Source organism: Lissotriton helveticus, chromosome 8 (assembly GCF_964261635.1).
Source record: "Lissotriton helveticus chromosome 8, aLisHel1.1, whole genome shotgun sequence".
NCBI classification, from domain to species: Eukaryota; Metazoa; Chordata; class Amphibia; order Caudata; family Salamandridae; genus Lissotriton; species Lissotriton helveticus.
In genome coordinates, this window is record NC_136069.1 from 1,139,081,844 (window position 1) to 1,139,105,633 (window position 23,790).

General features: G+C 43.0%; 1 protein-coding gene across 1 annotated transcript in view; it reads left to right on the forward strand.

The window, feature by feature from the left end:
• LOC144771902 (interleukin-18 receptor 1-like) overlaps positions 1 to 23,790 on the forward strand; it is a 383,123-nt gene that overhangs the window by 211,778 nt on the left and 147,555 nt on the right. The window contains exon 5 of the mRNA XM_078656140.1: positions 10,208 to 10,373. Within this exon, the coding sequence (XP_078512266.1) occupies positions 10,208 to 10,373 (166 nt within the window). The remainder of the gene's footprint in view (positions 1 to 10,207; positions 10,374 to 23,790) is intronic.

The window sequence follows — 23,790 nt, forward strand, 5'->3', positions numbered from 1 at the left end:
ATACCATCCCTGCACATACCGCCTTCCGTGTCTTGCATGCACAGCAATAGCAATCTTTAGAAAATGGAACAAAACAAACCCTGTTCTGTTTTTTTGTCTGCCTCTTTCTGCCCCGGACCCCTCCCTTCGATCTGCCATGGGTTTTGCTTTGCTGCTTGTGTAACTTTCACTGGAAGGGGGGCCCACTCGCACAAAAAGAGGAGAGATTAATTACAGCGAGGATTCATTATTTTGTACCCCTGCTACCTGGCTCACACTGTGCCGGGGGAGGCGTCAGCCGCTCCTCCTGCAGGGAGGATGCTCGGCTCCAAACCCTTGTGCAATGCTGTGACTGGCGGCAGCCCAAGACTTCTCTTTCTGTGTGCCGGGAAGTGACAGGGCTGTTAAAGGGATGGTGTAATTCATCTGACTTGGCAGGCAGACAAACAAACTTCTCCATCCTTCCTTCTCTCTTTTCTTCCTTCCTCTCTCCCTCCCTGCCTTCCTTCCTTTCTTCCTCCCTCGCTTCCTCCCTTAATTCCTCCCTTCCTCTCTCCCTCCTATTTCGGATTTCATGCAGAAATGCACATCCCCCCTTCATTCTTCCCCTCACACGTGTCAAATATTCTACCTTTCAGGCTGCTAACATTCTCTTGCTTGCTATTAAATGTACACGCTTGACTCATTTCTGCTTCTTTTAGTATTTTCTTCCTCGTTAAAACAGCTCCTCTTTCTCTCTGCATATCTCTTTAATTCTATGTGCTACCTCATTCTTCCTCTCTTAACTATCTTCTTGATCTCTTTCAGCTCTCTGTGTTTTCCCTAGTTTCCCCCTAACATCTTTGTTTGTTTTATCTTTTCTCTGCCTTTACCAGCCCTAATCTTGCAACCCTTTTCGAGACAGTTGGATGACCATTTGGCGCCTCATACCCCATTACCCGTTTTTCAATCATCGGCCCATCTGCTTTGTTTCCAGTCATCCCAGCCAAACTCTCTTGTCTAACAGTAAGACACATGCTTCTGCTAATTACCATGATTACGTTTTCACTGTCTCTCGTTAGAAGGTCGTCCATTGAGCCTCAAACCTCTGAATACGCTATATATGCAAAAGGATCAGCAGTCTTTTAATAATGATACTCACTCACCAGTGAGAGCAGGCTGAACCCGGCACGAGTGACGACGAGGCAAAGGCAAGTCCACACACGAGGCAAAGGCAAGTCCACACACGAGGCAAAGGCAAGTCCACACACCACGGTGACGACGAGGAGGGCCCAGAACCGGATCCTACGTCAGCAGCGCCGTGCACCGCAAATGGCCAATCACTGCACAGACTACATGTAGTCTGACACAGTGATTGGCCATTGTGCAGTGCGGCAGAGTCACCCACGGGCGGCATCCAATAATGGATTGCCCTGCCCTGCTGAAAGGTGACCGGCCAATCCTGGCGGCTTGGGGGGCACACTAGCTGCTCGCCCTGTCGCCCTTGTGAACGCTGGGGCTCCTGCCTGGTTAAATCAGCACCCCCCTGTCACCAGCTATCATGGGGGAACCTTCATCGCGCATGCGCAGGCTAGTTACAGCCCCACGCAACATATGCGCATAATCATTAGGTATGCCTGCATGCCCTGCTGTGTCTGACTGTGACGTAGACCTGACGTAGAGGTCTCGACTCGACTGTCCGCTCGGCCCAGCCCCCCTGCGCATCCCGTTTCAGTCGGGTGCGCTCCGGATTCCAGGCGGATAATCAACGAATAAATGATTTTAAAAAATACAGTAGTACATTTTCATAATCATTATTATACTTGCAGCAGCGGCGGGTCCCTGGGCTTGTGGGGCTACGCCCCTACGCCCCAATGGACGCACCGCTGCTGTCAAGGACCTGGCCCATCTGTGTCTGATTCTAATGGTATGCCCCAAGGGGCAGTTTGCACGGTGGTCTGGGCCTCAGTCTCATTGTCCTCCAGTGACTGTCCCCCAGTTGGCCTACCACCTGCCCTGCAGCCACGGACCTGTGGCAGCACCTGGCACTGCCGCCGCACAGTGTCCCCAGCATCCCGAGGCTGCCTGGTGGTATTGGCTACAACTGTCATCGGGAGAAGGTTGGAGGCAGCGGTGGTGATGATGGTGGTGGCTGCCATACAGGTCGGTGCTGCAGGGATCAGTGTTGATGTTGAAGCTGTTGTGGAAGTGGTGGTGGTAGTGGTGGTGGTGGGGACAGGGACTGCCGGAGTCTGAGCTTGTCCGGGCATGCCGGAGGGGCCAGGTTGGTACGCTTCATCCGTAAAAACGAGGGAATCTGCATCCGAGGGTTCAGCTTCTTAGGTGGGAGACTGGCTGGGCTCGTCCATGGCACGGGCGCTTCTGTCGCTGGTGAGTCACTTGTTGAACAGAGGTTGGATTGTCAGCAAGTTCAGTACAATGCACAACTTTGATGTTCATGTTTGGCACATTTCGTTTGCAACAACATGACTTTTCAGCTTGGCATTACTTGTCATTCCTAACAGTTTATCAGTAGTGGGACATGATGTGGAGGTAAATACATTGCTCGTCAGTGATATGACATGGCTGAATCAACAATTTCATATATACAGATATTGTATTTTCAAGTACATCTCCTCTGGTACCAATTTTTTGCTCATTCACTTCTGTTCATGCTAGGATATTTGTGACTTTGCTATGACTGTTTGTCAACTACGCCACAACTTCCTGATTTCTGTTGTGCTTATGTACTATCCTTGTGTGGTTTGTGATTTTTGACTGAGTCTACATGCATGTGTGGTGTTGATGTGAGCCTCTATGCTTTGGGATAATGGTACTTGCACATTGGGTTTTGGCCACTGCGTTCCTGGCTTTTGCTTTGCAGTGACATGTGACTTCATCAATGACACTGTGATTCATGTGAACTCTCAATGGTATTTTCTTCGTGGGCACTGGCTGCAACTTATGCAGCTTGACAGAGTTGGCTCAAAAGTGCGGGATGAGGTGTCCAGATAGCTCCCTGCTGTTTGGGAGGTAAAACAGAGGGCCTTGTGGGAGTTGTGGCCTTACTGTCAGGTCCCGACAACCCCATTACGAGTAAGATGGCTACCTACCTGTTAAGTGAAGCAGAGGAAGGAAATGCTAGCCCTATGAGACATTCATGCTGACAGCATGCATTGTACATGAGTTTGATTTTGCCTGGCAATTGAGGCTCACTTGTTGTAGACAATAGTACATTACAGTGGGATGTGATCATTTCGTTTGTACTTACCAGCCTCCACTCTCTCCTTGATTCCTGTGAGACTTTTGGGATGCAGTATGGGAAGCACCTTCTCCTCCCATTCAGTGAAGGTTAGTGGTGGTATGTGAGGGCCGCCACCAGTTTTTTGGGCCACCTCATGGTTCCTATGGGCCCGATGCTTGACCCGGGCCTCGAGGTCAACCCACCGCCTTTTGATGTGACACAGTGCATTGACTTTGTTGTAGATCCTTGTCCACATCTGGGTTTTGCGTACAAGTGGGGTATGTTGGACCAGGCTTCCATACAAATGTGGTTCTACCTTTTTTATATCGTTTAACATCACTTTCAACTCAGTGTCAGTGAATTTGGGCATTTTCTGTTTGGCCTTAGTGCAAAGGTGAGAAAACTGCAGGGTGCAGGAGCTGGTGGAGTTATGTGAAGTGTGTCAGGTGTGTGGTTGGGAAGTTGTGTTGTGTGGAGATGGTTGTATGTGATGTTGTGCTCAGTGGGTAAATGGTTTACTGTCTCTCTGTGTCAGCTTCTGGTGTGAAAAGGATACTGGTCCAGGAAGGGGTAGGTTTTATGCTGTTGTATGTGGGTATGTCCATATGTGTGATGTCCTCCAGGTGTTTCTTCCATGCTGGGCATGGCTTACATTGCCAATGGACATTTGGGGTGTATCATTGTGGCGTGTGTGATGTGATTGAGGGCAGCGTTGAGTGCAGGCACACTTTGTGCATCGTAGTTGAGTTTGTTACCACAGCCATTCATTTGGTCTATGCGCGAGGAGGGAAATCTGAACGCAATGACCCGTCCTCCAGCTCCTCGGTTTCTTCGTAATTGGCCATGTGGTCATTTTTGGCAGGAGTGGCCTTTTCAGTCCCTTGAACTGCTTTCCCTGTCGGCTGCCGTCGAATCTGCAACTTTTCCGGGCATGGCAGATGGTCATTTGTGAGTTTTGTCTGCCGTGGGGGCATTTTCTGTGCATTGCATGATAATTTCACAGACGGCGATGCCAAGGGTCATGCGGGTGTATTTTTGCCACGAGCACGGCTGACGGAAGCCTTTTCCGTCCGGCATTGTATTTGGCCCCTAAGCAACAGTAGGGAAAGTGTTGGAATGAGGAGGGGTTATATTCACTATACCACTCTAATGCAATCAACAGTCGAACGTGTTGAACTTCGGAAGTATATAAACCATTGTAACAAAATTAATAAATATTTTAAACATATTTAACAAATATGCATGCAATGTATACTTACAAAATAAATAAGCTATGCAAAAATAGTTTTAAAAAACTAAATAATTTGGTCAAATTAAATAAATCCCCCCCACAACCCCCAAAACACACCCAAACAAAAAATAATAAATAAAAAAAAGATTTAGATGATGGTATTTCTTGAATTAAACAAATAAAATGAAAAAACGCATTCCACTTATAATATTATTAAAAGCACATATCAATAAATTAATAAATAGTTCAGATAAAACATATTAACTATGCATAATTTCCACTTAACATATTAATTAAGATTGACTCTTAAATAATCTATAATTTCAATTAAGATTAACTGTTAAAACTATATATAATTTCAATCACTTCCATCCCTATTCCCCTAGGAAACCGACAACCTACTACTAAAATATAGATTACTATCAAAAGTATAACAATTTAAACATGCACCTCATGAATTAAATTAATTGTAATTTAATTAACTTCTAACTTCTAACCCTGTTTCCCTACAAACCCAACAGCCCACTCCTAAAATATGAACTGCTAGCATGCATAAAACACATATAAATGAAAAACTTACGAATTGCACTTAAATAAACAAAATAACAATTAAACAATTCCTTAATTGTTAATCAATAAAAATATCTATTCAATAAAAAAAATCAAGCATTAGAATTGAATTAAATAATTAATAAACTGTGTATTCTATTCCCATGCAAACCCAACAGACGGCTACTGCATTGCAAATTATAAATTAAATTAAATAATACAGTTAAACATTTAAAATTGCAAACTGTGTTTTAAAAAATAAACACAATTGTGCTAGCAATACTGACATGTAAAATTAACATGTATAAAAAATATATATATCACTGATTATAAAACAATATGTATTACTATTTAACAGTATTAAATACAACAATATTCTTGAAAAGTTATTAAATACAACAAAAAAACAATACTCAGTTCCAGGATATTCTGTTCCACAATATTTTGAACGTGAAAATATTTTTGACACAATATTCATGTTACACATCATTTAGAATCCGTTATTTGAGTCATTTACCCTCGTCAGGGGGGCGGGGGGAGTGGCAGCCGACAATCTTTTCCAGTTGCCTATAAAAAGTAATACTCTTTGCATGGGCATAAAGTGTAAAGTGAATATCCAGTACTCTCCCTTTCATGTGTGTACAGGTGGGGCATACATGCAGAGTCTCTGGAGACGCTCAACCTAGGAATTGATGCATAGTTTGCATAGTTGGTGTATACCCCATGTGGACTTTAGGTGTGGCCTTGGAGAAGTCCAGGCACCCTACCAAACACCCATTCAAAGAAAAGCCTAAAGCAGTAAAATAACATTTGAAGTTTTGTAAATCTGTACTCTAAATTTGAGTCTTCTTATCAATGAATTAAAAAATCATCAATCCACTGTGTTGTTTCATTTGCTCCTTGTTTTTGTAAATGGCATTAGCGCAATATTAGTCACTATTTTCACTATCCACCAGCATTTCTCTGTTACCGTGGCATGTTTGTTTGTATATGAATGATAACTATGCAAACAATTTAATACATCTGCAAATATGTACAAATGTGTAGACCAAATTATAGTGTCAGGGAAGCATGGGTTTAAGTCTTTAAATGGGGTCCGTCCTTTTTCTTTTCTTGTGACAGTCCTGTCTTTAGTGCATGCATTAACTTGATACATCACCGAATTAATGCATGAGTTATAGACCGCATAACTCAGAAACGAAAAGAGGCAATTGCTTCTCACTGTTGCGAGCTCTGCTGTACGCAGCATTTGTACGAAAACAGAGATTTTCCGAATTAATGTATGTGCAGTAAATATGGGAATATTGGGAAAACAAACAGACAGAGAAGCATAATAGTGCACAGGGACATTGTGACTGATTTTGTAACACGGAGCCTACTGACATACAAGCACTGGCAAAGCAAATATGTCCTATCTTGGCGAGATTATGAAATGGTGCATTTCTTTATTATATTTTACTGGAAGAATGTGACACAAAAAGATGAAGGAAAATATGTGACAACCTAAACAGGGCTGCCATATGCGTGCTGATGTGACCTTTTTAGCAGTGATGATTTTTGTTTAGAAACCTTTCAATTGTACCATGATTCTTATTCTTATTCTTATTATTATGGTTATTATTATTGTAATTATTATTAATTCTACTACTTTTATTTGCAAAGGAGATAAGCATACATGACTGCATAACTCAACTCTAAAACTGCTGGCAGTTACAATGTTACACTGCCTCACAGAGTGAGGGGTTTTTATCTGGGTGTCGCAAGCCCTTTATGATTGGGGTAGAATTTTGTTTTTCCTGATTAGTGTCAGTAAGGGTAGAATCACCTTTCCCACTGAAACATAAACATCTGTAAAAGATGCGAGATCAAAACGGGCTTATAAGCATCCTTAATCACCCTCTGCATGAAGATTTGTAGATCCAATTCTATGCAGAGTGTGACTAAGGGCACATATGAGCCAGATTTGATCTGGCATCTTCTAGGGAATGTTACAATGCCACATTAATGAATGAATGAGTTGCCAATTCTACAGCTGCAACAGCTGCTTGCAAGGAAGTGTCCTGGTGCTAGAAAGCACGGCCAACAAATCCAGGTACTGAACTTTCCTAAAAATTAAAGTCTTCAGGCTTGTATTATAATCACTCAGATCTTTCGACAAGTCATTCTACAGCTTAGCAGCCAGTATAGAGATAAAATGGCCACCTCTCCTAGCCTGTTGAACTCTGGGAATGCCGAGAAATATCTGGTTTGAGGAGTGGAGCTCTCTGATGGGAGTATATTCGGTAAGGCTGCTACAGGGTTAGTGAGGCCCCTTTTTGTAATAGCTCTACAGCGATATAGAGAGTTGGCATATTTCATGAATGGGCTGGTAAACATATTACGGTCTTTTTAGAGACTTCAGCATCGCAAAAAAAGTTGCTGTAATTTTGTTAATTTGTGGTTTGAAGGAGAGTTCCTCATCAAATTTTATCCCTAGATTTCTCATTACTGTAGCTGAGGTCAGTGGTTCTCCAAGATCCTTTGTCCATGGCCTCAACAGGTCTAATGGAGAGGGGTTATCAAAGACAATTGCCTCCGATTTATTGGAGCTCAGCGTTAGGCAACTCAGCTGAATCCACCTTGTCATGGCAGAGAGACAGCCTTAGAACCTTTCCAGCATTAAATCACTTACCTGCTAGAAAGAGAATATAAGTTGAATGACATCAGCATACAGTATTACATTGAAGCCCCTATGTTCCACTGCCTTAGCTAGAGGCACTGTATGGATGTTAACTAAGGTGTTCTTAAGGCCAGAGGCCTGAAGTACACTAGGGACTCTTTTACGATGCCGGTCGGAGTTGCCTCCGACTGACACCGTCGCGATCTCATCAACGACCGACCTCCAGTGCGCAGTCCGGACACAGCAATTACAGTGCAACTGCACATGGTGCGGTCCCATACTCCCATTTCTCCATGGGAGCTTGGGATGTGGCCGTAAACTGGTCGCAGCACAAGCTTCCATGGAGAAATGGGAGATTCTGTTCATCCCTGCACCGCGTGGCAGGCAACTTGATGTGCAACAGGGGGTACAATCGATGCCCCCTTGATCCCTAACCGGAGGTGGAAGGAAGAGGGGCCCCTGCTAGGGGTCCCCAAACTCATTTTCTGACAGGCTTTCTAATTCAGAAAGCCCGACATGGAAAGCCTGTCGGAAACCAAGCATCAGAATCCAGACGGAGGAAACACCATTGTAGAGCTATTATGTTCCGACTCTGACTGGCCTACGGGCTCCTTGAGACCATCGGAAGCCAGCCAGAATGACTGGCCAGTTTCAATTCCGACTGCCTACATTGAAACTGGTGGCTGGAATTGAAACCGCAATGAGGCTCGAAAAAACCTGAGATCGGAGGCTTTCCGACTCTCATCGTAATGAGGCCCTGTGTCTCAATTCTTCATAGTTTGATGTGTAGGAGGGAGATAAATAGCTTATCCCTCTCAGCTATACAGGGTTTTATCCTTAGATTGGCCTTGCCACCCACCCGATCTGCCCCTAGCCATTCCAACAAGATCTTGGGGGACACTGTGTCAAAAGTAGTTGAAGGATCTAAAAGAATGACGACTGCTATTTGCCTCGGTTCTTATTAGTTGGTTTGAATAAACCCCAGGGCCTCTAAAAGCACATCCTCAGTACTAAAGCCTGGAGAAAGCTGAATTAAGATGGATGCACGATCTCAATCCATTCTGAGAATTGGGAGAGCTGCTTGTTCACCAGTTTTCCAGAATTTTCCCCGGAGCTCAGAGCAAGGAGATAGGCCTATAGTTGTGCAATATTGAAGAATTAGCATTAGGCTATATCAACAGTGCCGGCACTTGGAGATTTTTCCAGCAGGGTGACTGAACCTAGCTCCAGGGATTGGTTGATCAACACATTGATAGATATCTTGATTGTTGAGTCCATAAATTTTAGGATTCTCGGGTGACCCCAAGCTTGCATTGGGCATAGCAGATTCTGAGTCCTCCAGCAAAACGTTTTCAAAAGCATCCAGTGCTTTTCCATCTCTCTTTCTCTGACCTTGTTGGCCCTAGGCAGACATTGAAGCATCTGAGCTTTTAGCAAAATTGGAGTGTATGACCCTCACCTTCTCATGGGAGTATTCATTGAGATTTTTGCAAAGAGATTGTGACACGATGTTTTTTGTTACCCTTCTGCAGGAGATGGAAAGGACTGAACTATCTTAAAAATCGTCTTAGGTACTTTGCCAGTCTTACCCATTTGTCTTGAGAAAGCCTCTGCCTGTACTCTTTTGATTCTTTAATCAAAGTCTTTTGGAACTATTTTATAGACTGTCTTGTCCTCTAGGAGTTATTTCCACCTCCATTTTCGTTCTGAACACATTATAACTTCAAAAAGGAGTTTATAAATAAATCACTCTTTAATGGAACCTCCAAAAAGGTAGGTAAAATCAGTAACCTCTATTTTGAGTTAATATTGAAAAATAACTCAAACTAAAAATCACACTTGGAACTATGCTTATCACTGAAGAGAAAGGTACTGCGTTCAGGGGGCTGTGAGTAACATACAGAGGTGTAATTAAGTCACTCACATTAAGCGGAGCCGATGGGTAAGATGGGCTGACCTGCTTCCCCATGCTGTATGCTGTGGTGGGCATAAGGAATATGTGAATGACAATATAACGGACAAGTGGATGAAACTAGTCTCAAAGCCATACGTAAAAACAACACAGTTTGAGCTGAATATTTGTGGTAAATTTAGTGTGAAAAATTAGATGCTACAAGATGTTTTGTGCAAGCCTCACAACCATGTTTCTCTGTATATTCCCAAATAAGTGGTATCAGTTGACCAGAAAACGTTTAACAAATTCTGCCTAAGATTTTATAAACTACCCTGACATCACAATTGCAATAATAATGTATTTTTTATGTTTGGGGCAAGGGGCAAAAACATCACAGTTTAAGTTGATTATTTGTACTGAAATTAGTGTGAGAAAGCAGTTGCAACATGCTTTTTTTGCCCAAGAGTAAAACATTAATTTGTGATAATTTGTTGTAATGTCAGTGTCAACTACAGAATCTGGCTAAAAAACGGTAGCCTCACAATCTGTGTATATTTCCAAAGGCGCAGTATCAGTTGTTCAAAAAATTGATTTTCAATCTTTGAGGTTTTATGAGCCACTCTGCATTACAATTGAAGTAATGTTTTATTTGCTTGTTTGTTTTTCTTGTAGGAAAGCCACATACACTAAAGTGCAAAGGATTTATTGGCCACATGAAAGAAAACAGAGATCATAATATTTACTGGCTCAAAAAGGAAGCAGGGAGTAATCCAATTGTTGTTATGGAGTGTGCAAATAAAAAGTGGAAAACACCGTGTGAAACTGAGGTCCAATTTAAGTAAGCATAATAAGATTCTCCTTGCTTAGAGCTCTAGAGAAAATGCTGGGAAACTGGCAATTTATGTTCTGAAATATACCGGTGGATGCCTGTGATTATTGCAAGTCTTTTCTTAAAAAATTGTTTAATGCCATAAACTTAATGTTTCTTGAGGATTTCCCCACATTATCTAGGATTCTAATAGGCACGCACCTATATTGTCTATTCACTAAACACATAAAGGTTAAAGAGATATTATAGTTAGTTATAACATTGAGATCTTACCTTACATGGTTATTCTCTAACTTGGGGACCCTTAAGCGTAGCTTAGATGTGCATGTCTGTTTAGGTTTGCTCCACTTCCCACTGTGTGCCTTATCTGGTTAATCACTTTGATGCCTCTTGTTTTAATGAGCTTTAACAAATCCTAATTGTAATTACAAATCATCTTAAAAAAATTCACTGTAAAAATCCAAGGTAAAAGTAACATTATAGGTAAGGTAAAAAGATGTTAGCTTACATTCAAATCGTAGCAAATCACTGAAAATAAAAGGTTGAAGTGACTTTATAGTTTGGTGTTAAAATAATACAACCACTAACATTTAAAAACTAAAAAGACACGCACTGGTTATGATCTCACATATTACATCACTCATGACATGTTAAATGACATAATTGATAACATCATTGATGCCATCTCAGATCACATCATTAAATTTGTATTACTGTACCTAACTATAACATCACTTTAACTTTTGTTTTTTTCAGTGGATTTCTTGTTTAAAAAAAACATATTCACCCAACTACCCTGCTGAACACTTTTTTTGGTCTTATGCAGCAGGAGGTTGCCGAAGGCCTGACCTGCAGCATGACCCTGTGCCCAACCCCTAGCAGACAGCCAACATCCACACCATGTATAGCCTTCAGCTGAGGGTAGTGTGGAATTGGGTGGAGAGCCTGGGCTGTGACTAATCCCAGCACCCAACCCTATGCAGGCACCTGACTCCTGCAGCACATTGTCTTTGGCCATGGATGTTGGGGTGTTCCATGTATGGCTTGACCAGTGGCCAGGCCCTGCACCCAATGCCCGCAGGTTCCCAACACCCCGCTGCACATAGTCTTCAGCCACGTGTAGTGTTGATTTGGCCACAGAGCCTTGTCTGTGCCCAGGCCCTGCACTTCATCCCCTGTATGTGACCAATCCTTCAGAGACCACCACATATTTTTCCTATTTTTTTTTCACAATACATCACTGCTCACCTGGAAATGCCACCCAAGCTTCCCTATATGGCACTCTAGAACCCTATACGATTCACTTATTGCAGCTTGTGCTGTTGTGTGGTACCATTGAGGTGCCACATGTATGGCAGCTCCCATTGGAGTCCCATACAACCTAACAGGAGTGCCACGCTGTGTCCCATGGGAGTAGCGCAGTACTGATGATACACAATTATTTTCGCCCTTATATGTTTTTGCATTTATAGTACTGCAAGAGTCTCAGGGGACACCTGAGGGATCGAATATCAAAGTATACCTTTTTATTTTATCCCTTTCGAGCACCAGGTTAAACACAAATTTCTCAAAAGCAGCTGAACGGATATACAACAAACTCATAGTTTCTGTGTAAAGTTCCAATATAATGCCAACTTTGGTGTTATTCTGTTCAGCTGTTTTTCTTTGTAATGCTCACCAACATTTTCTATGGGAATTAGCATAACAATGTTATGAGGCCCCCCCTTTTTTTCTTGGTCCCTGCGTGGTGGATCACCACAGGAAGGAGCTTATAAGAAAAAACTTTTTGGGGAAAGTGGTGTGCAGATTCGACAAACAGTGTCAAAGTTATTAGTAAATCAAAAATTATTTGCTGATAGAAACTCTGACCTAACTATAACAACTCAGTGGCTACTGCAACTGTGGAATACATTTCCAACTTTTTTGCTCCCTAAACTAGAGAAGATCATGTTCTGTGAACAACAAAAACAGGCTTGACATTTACAGAGTTTACCTAGATCATTTATCTTTTTACTGTTTGTCACTAAGCTTCAAAACTTTTTTATTTTTATTTATGTCTACAATTTTGGTTTTAGAGATTCCATTTTGAATGTAGCTTTGAATATGAGTACCCTGGATGGGAACGTTCTGTTTATCACACCTGTTAAAATCTGACAGCCGGGGAATCTGAATTTAATGGTGTAATACATTTCACATATAAGTAGTGCCCAAAAATGTATTTACTGGGCCTTTTGCCGAGTTAAACTCCAGCAGATTGACATGGTGTAATCTATTTCCCAAGTGACAGAGAATGGGTGCCCCAAGCATCGCACACTTTGTAATTGTGCTCCATGTTCAAAGTATTCTTATTTTATGAGGCAGCCAAAATCAAGGCCTTCAAAACATTTTAGATGGAAATAATCTCCTGGATGAACACCTGGGCTGTATTATGTTGAAGGCTCATTTTCATTGTTTGCACTGGGTGCACCTTTAAAAATGTGGATCCGGCGCAAACAATGAAAGTGCGCCATATTACCGTGAATGTGCTACCCCAGGGCAGCCGTGAACACACGGTGCCCTGGGGGCAGCATATTCCAGTGAAATATGAAGCAGCTAGTTTACAGTCAGTCCGTGTTTGACTGTGCAGGCGGCCACCTGCCTGCACTTTGAAGGAGGATTTGAGATGCCCTTTAAGGTAGGTGCAGTCAATGACTGCACCCGCCTGCAAGCGGATGTCTGGGGGGTCCGAGGGCCCCATTTATCCCCTGCAGAAGGCTGCTCTCAAGAGACGCACTGACAGTGCATTACCTTTTAAATAGCACACGGTCAGTGCACCTCCTGAGGGCTTCTTTGTCTCTGCACCCACGTCTGCAATACAGCGTGGACGCAAAGGCAAAGGTATTCCCTCATTTACATGGGGCACGCCCCCATGCAAATGAGGGAACACACCCTGCAGATAGCCCTGGTGCTCTCTGTGCACCAGTGCTATTGGTATTACTGAAGGGGCCGCACCAGCCTCTGCGGCCCCTTCTGTCATACCAAAGTGCCCTGGTGGCACGCAAAGTGGGTGTAAACACCCTTTGTGACCCCATGGAACTTATTGTAATACGCCCTCAGATAGGATTCACCCCAGGATATAATACAGAAACTGTTATCCTGAGACTTGTAGGTAATGCCTTACACCTGCTGTTTTTACTAGTTCTTTATCAGAATCTGACACCATTGCAAAATCCTGATTCACACATTGAAGGATCACTTGGAGAAAGAAGTGAAGGCCTTTAAAAGGTTTGAAACATAACTTGCAATCTGTTCTCAGCCGATAAAGATTGTTACTCTTTCTCAAGCACTGTTCAATAGCACATACAGAGCCCTCTCTGCAAAGATATATTTTCAGACGTAGAATTTACTCAGGAGTAAATGTACACTTTCATGTCTCTGTAAATCTACACTTTTTCCTGATTCTTCATTTCTGTGTAGATGTACACTTAAATGGAGAATTACATGTCTCCAGCCCCTCAGCTCAGGGGGTGGTGAGGTCTAAGACAGAATGTGAAGTTACTAAGTGTAACTTTTCACATGTAGATGGAGATCACCACCACCGGGGCAGAAATCTTCCTATCAGTATGTACAGAAAGAAAGAATAAAGTTTATAAATTCTTTGTGAAATATTGAACATATTTTAATGAAAAATAAAAATGTAAAATAATTATTATAAACCTTAATCTAATTCCATAAAATGCTACAATACATTATCTCATTTGTTTCAAAAAGTGTATTACATGTTTAAATATTTAAAAACATATAATAATGATTTACATAAAGAAATGGTTAGTTAAAATGTACACTATTAATTAATAATTATGTATTTGTATTGATTTACAATATTTATAAAAATGTAAAATAATTATTATAAACCTAAATCTAATTCCATAAAATGCTACAATACATTATCTCATTTGTTTCAAAAAGTGTATTACATGTTTAAATATTTTAAAACATATAATAATGATTTACATAAAAAATGGTTAATTAAAATGTACACTATTAAATAATAGTTATGTATTTGTATTGATTTACAATATTTTAAAATAATGTTGAATTAATAATCAAAAATTATAATATATGCTATTTTACCTTTGATATAATATTTTTAACTACATTTTCTAATATATTTATTTAAACTTCAAAATAATGTATTTTATTTATGTTATTTCAATGTGATATTATATTAAGTCCCTTCTTCCATTATTTTCTATTATTCCAAGGCTTAGCTGGAGTACATTTACTAATGTTTTGGGGACCTATTAGGCAGTAGTAACTTTAGAAGAGTCGTTTGTGAATAACAATGGGCTTACTCTTTTGTGGGCGTGTGTTTGTATTTTCATGTCACTCCCTAAACCCTTCCTTACCCCAGCGTTAACTTCGGCCATTTAGTAATAAGTAGTTCCCATCTCCCAGCCACTCTCCCTGAACTGTGCCATATTTGCCAGCAAAAGGGTAATACAAAGATCTCCACACAAAAAAAATAGGAAGGGCCGAGGCAGAGCTCTCTGCCCATAGGTTAATGAATAGCATTTTGTAGTATGCGAGTAATTATGGTGATACTTTGCATACTATAAAATGCAGGTAGTGTATTGGCTCCACAGTCTTCAACCTCTATCTCAAATCTCTTGGTAACCTTCGATAGGACCCAGTCATCCTACATCACCAATATGCAGACGATGATGAATCTTACATGAAGATCTCCTCTCATGGCAATAGCTCCCACTTAGCCAAGGCCCCTAGCAGCAGTTGAACATAATCAGACTAGCCATTTTCCAAGACATCCAGTGATGCAGGTGGTCATGGAGGCCTGTATTTGCTCTCAGTCCTATTTCAACCTCAATGATCACAGAAAAATAAGCAATTACTAAAATAGTGCAGCATGCCATTCATTTCTATGTTTGCTGTTTGCTTATTTTATCTGCAACTTATTGTATGACCCATTCATATAGCAACATTGTTGATGCCTTCCTACTGGGTAAAGTAGCTACATTATTGATGCCTCTCTACTGGGTCAGTGTGAGAAGAACCAGACACTGGGCAGAGGAGAAGTATCTTTTGTAAGCAATTCTTCTCACATCTGCCACCCCTTCAATATTTCTGTTGCAAAGAAATTACAATGTGAATAAGGAAAATGTTTGCTTTTTCCCACTATATTCCCTACCATGGGGTCCATTATGATGGCGAACGGATCGCCCCCGCTGGGCCGGCGGTTGCCACCACAGGCCCGGCGGGGGAGATCAGCCTGCCATCTATGCCTGATTGACCCCGCCATATTAGTAAGGCTGGGGGGTCTACGGCGGATGGAAAGACCGTCCGCCGCTTTTCCGCCGGTCGACTAATCGACCAGGCGGAAAAGGGTATAATATGGTGGCGGTGTCTGCAAGACACCGCCATCCATATTATGATGATGGCGGACATCAGACTTTCCAAAGGCATGCGGTTTTTGCTATTGGGGGACTGTTTTGGGCCCCCAGGGTGTTGGAGGGGTGGGGGTTGCACATTTGCATGCACAAGGTGGCAGGCACCGCACTGTGCCTGTCACATTGTGCATGCAAGTGCACAACATGCATTTTTTACATTGCGGCGGGTGCTGTTTGCAGCACCACCCGCTACAATGTAAAAAATGCGGGATGCGCCCACCAGTGTGGCAGGCATCCTATTTTGAATGGTGGGACCGCCAGACCTATGGCGGGCGGTCCCTTTTGCCATTGCGGTGGCGGGAGGACTTTGTCTGCCCACCATTGTAAAAGACCCCCAAGTGTCCTGACCTTGGAAGCCCTCACAGTCATCTGCTACAATGATATCGTAAACCCCAGATAAAAAATAAGTCATTATTAAAGCAAACAGGATCGTATTTGATGTATCCTTCTGTTCCTTCCTCTCATACATCCTTTCCATCCTCTTATCTTGTTTATTTGGTGCCCATGCTGAAAAAACTCTGGGTTTTATTTACAAGCCCCTTGTGCCAGCGGTACGTCACTTTTTCCCCATATTAAAAGTGTCGCACTGGCGACACAAGGGGCTTGTAAATAAACCCCTTTGTGCCTATTCTAAACTGAACTATGTGTGGTGTTAATTAACTTATCTTATTGTTCGACTTTCCTGATATTATGCATCTTATTTGTCCACATAATTGTGGGCAAAGTTTGGAATTGTAATTGCACTTTGACTCAAAGCTTCTTTAGTGCTTTCATTTACGACCAACCTGTCATTGCTGATGTTCTGTAGTTCTCCGTATATCAGCTCTAAGGTTATATGTAAAGTCATTGCCGGCCAAGGTTTTAGCTTTCAGTGGCAAACTCAGTTACTGCTATTTGGTGTATAATACAGTACATTTATTAGGATCTTCCTTGGTTTCTTCTGATTCACGTTTTGTCTACAGGGGTCCCTATGGATTCTCGGAATCTCTTTTTCTATATCTATTTCCTGACTGTCTTTGACGACTCCTTAAGAAGATTTTTTATAAATCCCTTAGGGTCACTGCCCTTAATGCCTTCTGGGACATTTAATACTCTTAGATGAATGCACCGAGAATGAAGTTCCAGACTTTGTTTATTATCTGATTACATTGTTTCAGTACAGTGATTTCAGAGGTAATTTGGTCAGTTCTTGATCCATTCTATCCATATTAATTTACAGCACCATAGTTCTGTGAGCGATGTCATCAAGTTTTGCACATGTCCTGGATACCTTTCCGAATAGATTAAGATATTTTAAATCTCTTCTCGATCTCAGACCTGAGATCCAGCAATATGTTTTCAAATGAAGCCGTACTGGCGTAACGAAACTTGAGGGGGCCCCCCTGCAAAGCACAATGAGGGCCCCCCCCAGCGGCCGTGCCCACCACCTACCACTTTGCCCCACCAACAAAAACAAGCAGTCACCTAACGCCTTATTTTCAGCACTTATCTGTGCATACTTCTAACAGGAAATATAAATAGAATGCACTTTAATTGTCTTCTGGGGCTGCCTGAATGATGAGATCCATAACTCCCACCAACAAAAACAAGCAGTCACCTAACGCCCTATTTTCAGCACTTATCTGTGCATACTTCTAACAGGAAATATAAATAGAATGCACTTTAATTGTCTTCTGGGGCTGCCTGAATGATGAGATCCATAACTGATAATTAAAGGGAACAAAGACAGAAAAGTCCCATTACAAATGAATACATACTTTTTTATGTATAACCCTATTTAGTGCCAAGACGAGGTCTTTCCAGGCTCTTTAAACACATGGCTGGCTTTTTTCTTTAGGCAACCCCACTTTATATTCCTTTTCATTAAATGAATTCTCATACTACAACAGTAAATGTACAATTTATGAAGTAGGACTGTTATGAGGCAACTCAATGGTGCAACTAACGCCGGCGAGAGAGTGTAGTGCTGCCTGTGTGTGCTACAGCACTGATGGGGCCTCTGGAGGCTGGAAATTGGGGGCTGCTGGGGGCATAGCTACCAAGGTTTCAGATTGCCATGTGTAACATTTTCATAATTTCAGTGTAATTATGAGTGAAATTTAACGACTATGAGTGACACTTTCTTGCGAGTAAAATTAAGCAATGAAGATGATCAACACATATAAATATCAGAAATAACACCACAAAGACCGTTCCAAACAGAGACTACACGTGTGCTATGTACTAGCAGCCGTGCACACATGCTCCAATCAGCATGACAGCTATACACTAACAGGATATTAAAAGGCAGAAAAACACAATCACTTGAACAAAACAGAATACAATGGGGGTTTAAAGCAGAAACAGGGTCGGAGGAGTAGTGATTTGGGGTCGAGGCAAGCACGGTGAGGTGCGAGAGAGCAGGCAGAGACAGGCTGGAGGAGGTGGGGGAAACGGAAAGCAGCAACAAAGTGAAAAGCAACAATGGGGGAAGGGGTCATCTGTGAACGCGGCAAGCACTGGAAGGGGAGAGGAAGCAAGCAGTACCTGAAGGGAAGAGGTGGGGGGAAATCGAAAAGCAGCAACAATGGGAAAAATCAGTCACCGGGCAGGGAGTGATCTGTGGAAAGCCCACGAGGGCGGGTGGGAGGAGACAGAGCTGGTAAAAAAGCACAAGCACTTTGTACAGCGTTGAAAAAGAAAGAAAAAAGTACGTTGAAAAATGGTCGTAAAACGGGAGCAGTGGATGATTACAATTACTTGGTCCATGTTCTGGGGGGGAGGGATAAGCACAAGAACAAGCATGACCATGCATGCCAGGGAGAAATGGTGACAAAGAATACGAGACAGACGATGGAGTGAGCAAAGGGGAAACCTGTGGACGGGCTGAAACAGATTAAACATGTCTCTTCAAGATAGTGAGTGCGCTGAATAGCCAAGAGCTAAAAAATAAGTATACCATAATTCCCAGCTGTGACTGGGCAGTTTGAAAGGAAAGCAGGCGTTGGAACAGGAAAGGCCACATGAACTTAACGTGGGGTCCCTAGACAAGAAGTTTAAATGATGCAAGTGGGTAGAGAGGATGAAACAAACATGCCTGCGTTTCGGAACACCTATGAGGGAGACCAAAAATGGTGGGAATTTAATTCCCACTTTGACTTGCATACGAGGGGAGATCATTTTAACAGGTAAAACGGCAAAGTACGATCTTTTCTGCTTAAAGAAAATCAGGATTTTCCAGCCGAAAGAGGTAAGTGCATGGGTATACAGCCTTTACAACGAAACTTTTACAACGAACTACCATTACAACGCAACTTTTACAACGCAAACCATTACAACGCATAGCGCTGGGGGGCGCTCTAGGTTAGGGAATAGGTTTAATGTACTATTCAACACCTTCCCTACTATCCACGGGGACTGGAGTTGGAATAGTAAATTAAACTATTCACTATCCAGCGCCCAAAAGCATTATGCGTTGTAATGGTATGCGTTGTAAAACTTGCGATGTAAAGGTAGGCGTTGTAAAAGTAATGCGTTGTAACGTCATACATCCAAGTGCATGTACGAATAAGGGCTGTGTCCATAAGTAGATGACTGCCACAGTAGTAAAATAACCAGAAAATGCAAGAGCAGTTTTCAGGATGCCCCTGCTATCGCACTAACGCACTAAATTCATTAACAATGAGCTCTTTTGAAGTTGTTTACAGGGTTGGTACCATGCGGTGCTTTAACAGGGTGTTTTGCTTAACGGGGTGGGGGGTCCCTCACATGTACATTTTTGTGTTAAGTTTGGATCACTTCTGCATCTCCAGAAAGACTGATTGGCGCTGTTTAAACATCACAGAAAAGTGTATTCCTGTTATTGTAAGCAAAAAGCAAATAAACAAAAGAAAACATATTTTATATTATACCCCCCACCACTGTGTTATTTCCTTCAAAGTACTCAGTGAAAGAGTTGGATTTCACTCAATATCTGAAAGAAATCTGACAAGCTACACTGCTGTATTTTAAGCATAGGGCCATAGACAAACATTTCAAATGCTTATTGGCGCGTTTTTTGGGGGGTAGTAAAAGCAGCAAGAAGAAGAGTTCCTTTGGGTGATTTTTGGCAGGATAAGGGGAGTCAGTTTATATATTTTTGGATAGCTCCAATGAGTCTCCAGGTAACACAAGTTTTTAGTTCTGGCTTGATAGCAGAACTGTATGATACCTACTGTTACCTACACCTTAAAATATACATGCGAGTTATCACTCCGCCCAGCAGTGTATCCATCTCACCACTTACTATTGGCTGTTTGGTGTATCATCCTACTTCCCTAGAGTGATTTCACTGTAAAGCAGAAGGGACTATCTTTCATCTCAAAAATAAAATGAACTATCAGGCATTACATTCTGTTATAAAATAATTACATACAGAAAGTATTTGTCTTTGTTCGTCTTTTTTCTCTGCAGCAGGCTGTTTTAAATCTTTTAGCGAGGAATCAAAGTGCAAGTCAGATCTAGTGATTTTGCGAATACTTCAAAATTTGCAAACATTCGTGACAAGAATTTTCAATTCTATTAAGGACTAGGAGGCGAGGATTATGCTTTCTCATTTCTTTAATGAAATGCTCAGCAGCCAATAAAACAAAACTACAAATCCCATGAACACTTGGGAATGACCATAGAGATTACACTATATAAGGTCCAAACACTAGTACTTCTTCCTCTTTCTTTGGGGAAACAGTTCAACATCGAAAAACAATCCCAGGTAGAGCAACAACAACAGTTCCAAACACGCCGCCGAAATCCAAAGGATCCTGTAGCAGATGATGGAGGAATCCTGGGCCCGAGAACTAGGAGACATAGGAGACTCTCGAGGAAGATCAACCACATCATTTCTGATCTGAACCTGAAAAAGATACAGAGCCGTAATATCCAAATAATGGAGAAAAAATCAAAGCAAGTCAGGGGGGGGAAAGAACAAGGAAATATAGATCTGCAACAATATGCAACTATAATACAGTACATAACAATGCAACATAGTCATAATAAGGGTGGGATAATCCTCGCCTCCTAGTCCTTAATAGAATTGAAAATTCTTGTCACGAATGTTTGCAAATTTTGAATTCTATGTCAGGACAGGAGGCTCTGATTATGCTTGTTTAAAGCTCGTCCACCACAACAGAAGCAACACTAACAATTGGTTTATAATAAAACTGTTTGAAAACCGAGTCTGAAGACCAGTCTGCAGCTCTCATAATATCAAATAAAGTAACACCCATGGAATAAGCTTTTGAGGCCATGGCCCCTCTAGCAGAATGCGCCCCAAACACAGAAACATCAATGCCCGCCTCAGACATGAGCCAGCGCACCCAGCGAGCCAGAGTAGCCGGTGCAACAGGACGGAAAGGCTTCTGCAAGGCGATCAACAACTGACCTTGCATGTCCGTACGCAAAGAAGCGGTACTCACCTCATAATCCTTCAAACACTGGACAACACAGAGATTGGGATGATCAGGAAAAGAAGGATATGTTATGGAGGAAGTGTTGGATTTAGTCCTCCTAGAGAGAGTGAAAGTAACACCCTCAGGGGTGAAACTGCGACCCGCAAGGTCTAAAGCGCGAATATCCGAAACACGCTTGCAAGATACCAGACACAGCAACATGGTCAGTTTCGCACACAACTGTTTACGGGACAACAAAAGATTAGAAGGCCAAGCCTCCAAAAACCTCAGGACAACCGAAACATCCCACAAAGACACATATTTCGGTGTGGGGGGTTTCGCCAGACGAATCCCCTTAAGCAGTTTGGAAAGCAAATGATGTTCACCAACAGGTTTACCATCAATGTGGACATGGCCCGCAGAAATAGCAGAACGAAAACTATTAACGGTCCGATAAGCCAGACCGGAAGTGGCCAAGGAAGTCAAAAAATTAATGATTAGACTGACATCCGCTGAAACGGGATCAACTTCCCGTTGAACACACCAATCACACCAGCGTTTCCAAGCTCCTCGATACCGCTTGTGGGTATTGGGAGACCAGGCGTTACTAATGAATTTGGCAGCGTCGCTAGAAATGCCAGGGATCGACCAACGATCCCCGAGATTCGCCATGCCAGCAACTGGAGAGTGCCGGAAAGAATGAGGGGATGCGGATCTCCGAGAGGATCCTGTAACAGATTCCACTTCTGGGGAAGAAGGAGGGGAGGTGCGCAACACATCTCCAGGAGAACCGGGAACCACGCTTGAGCCTTTCACAAGGGAGCAATCAGAATCAGCTCCGCTCGAAACCGCTTGGTGTAAGCAAGCACTCTGGGAAGCATCATGAACGGGGGAAACGCGTAACAAAGAGTCGATGGCCACTGTTGGAGAAAAGCGTCTGTGGCCAGGGCTAAGGGATCCGGTCTCCAGCTGTAAAACTGGGGAAGTTGCGCATTGAGGCGAGAGGCAAACAGATCCAGGTGACACTGGCCCCACTGCCGAAGAAGGGCACGGAAGACTCGAGGATGAAGTCTCCAGTCGCTGAAATCCCGAAGATGTCGGGAGTGCCAATCCGCAACTTGATTGTTGCGACCCGGAAGATACTCTGCAATAACCGTGATCTTCCGGTGGAGGCAAAAATGCCAAAAATCCTTGGCGATCTCCGCTAATATCTTGGACCGAGTCCCGCCCAGCTTGTTGACATAGCGGACTGCGGACACGTTGTCCATTCGGAGAAGAATGCAACAACTCGTCTGTAGGGGAGAAAAACACCGTATCGCAAAGGAACCCGCCAGGAGTTCTAGACAATTTATGTGGAGAGACAACTCCTGGGGCGACCAACGACCCCCTGTCGAGACAGACCCGCAACGGGCTCCCCAACCCCACTGACTGGCATCCGATTCGATCACCAGTTCCGGAGATGAACCGAACAGGGCTCGACCGTTCCAGGCCTCCATGTGGTCCAGCCACCATTGCATCTCCCCCCGCACCTCCTCCGAAAGAGGAACTTGATCCGAATAGCGGAGACCTTTCCGGAGATGCTGAATCTTCAGGCGTTGCATCGCCCTGTAATGCAGAGGACCCGGAAAGATGGCCTGAATGGAGGACGCTAGAAGACCCACCACACGTGCCAACGACCTCAACGACACAGTCTGTTTGGAAATAACAGACGTCAATTCCCTCCTGATGTAACGGAGCTTCTGATTGGGCAAGAGAAGTTGGCAAGTCACCGAATCTATCTGAAAACCCAAAAAATCGATAGATTGAGTGGGAACCAAAACCGATTTCGGAACATTGACTAGAAAACCTAGAGACTGCAAGAGTGTGATGGACCACTCCAGATGTTGCAGAAGCTTGAGAGGACAATCCGCCATCAAAAGAATGTCGTCCAGATATATGATCAGTCTGACTCCCCTGGAACGAAGATGCTCTACAACCGGCCTCAGCAATTTCGTGAAGCACCATGGTGCCGACGAAAGGCCGAACGGGAGAACCTGATACTCGTACCAACGCCCCAGCCATTGAAACTGGAGAAATCGGCGATGGGGCCTGTAAATCGGGATTGACAGATATGCATCCTTCAGGTCCAGACGGACCATCCAATCTCCCTCCCGAAGGAGATCCCGCAGAAGATGGATGCCCTCCATCTTGAAGTGTCTGTAAACCACCCCGCTGTTGAAGTCTTTCAGGTTGAGAACTAGGCGAGATCCGCCTCCTTTTTTCTCGACCAGAAAGACTGAGCTGACAAAGCCCTTCGGATGGCGTTCGGTAGGAACAATCGCTCCCTTGCTGAGGAGAACCTCGATTTCGCCTGACAGACAAGCCTGAGAGTGACGGGAAAAAAGCATAGGAGGTGGAAGACGGGTCTGATGTATTGGGTGATAGAACTCTATCTTGAATCCTTGAACAGTATCTAGCACCCAAGCATTGCTGGAGATCATACGCCAGTTGTTTAGGAAAAACTGCACTCTGCCCCCCAACATCACATCGCAAGCATGAATCAAGCTCACCTGTAGCGCCGGAATCCTGGTAATGGCC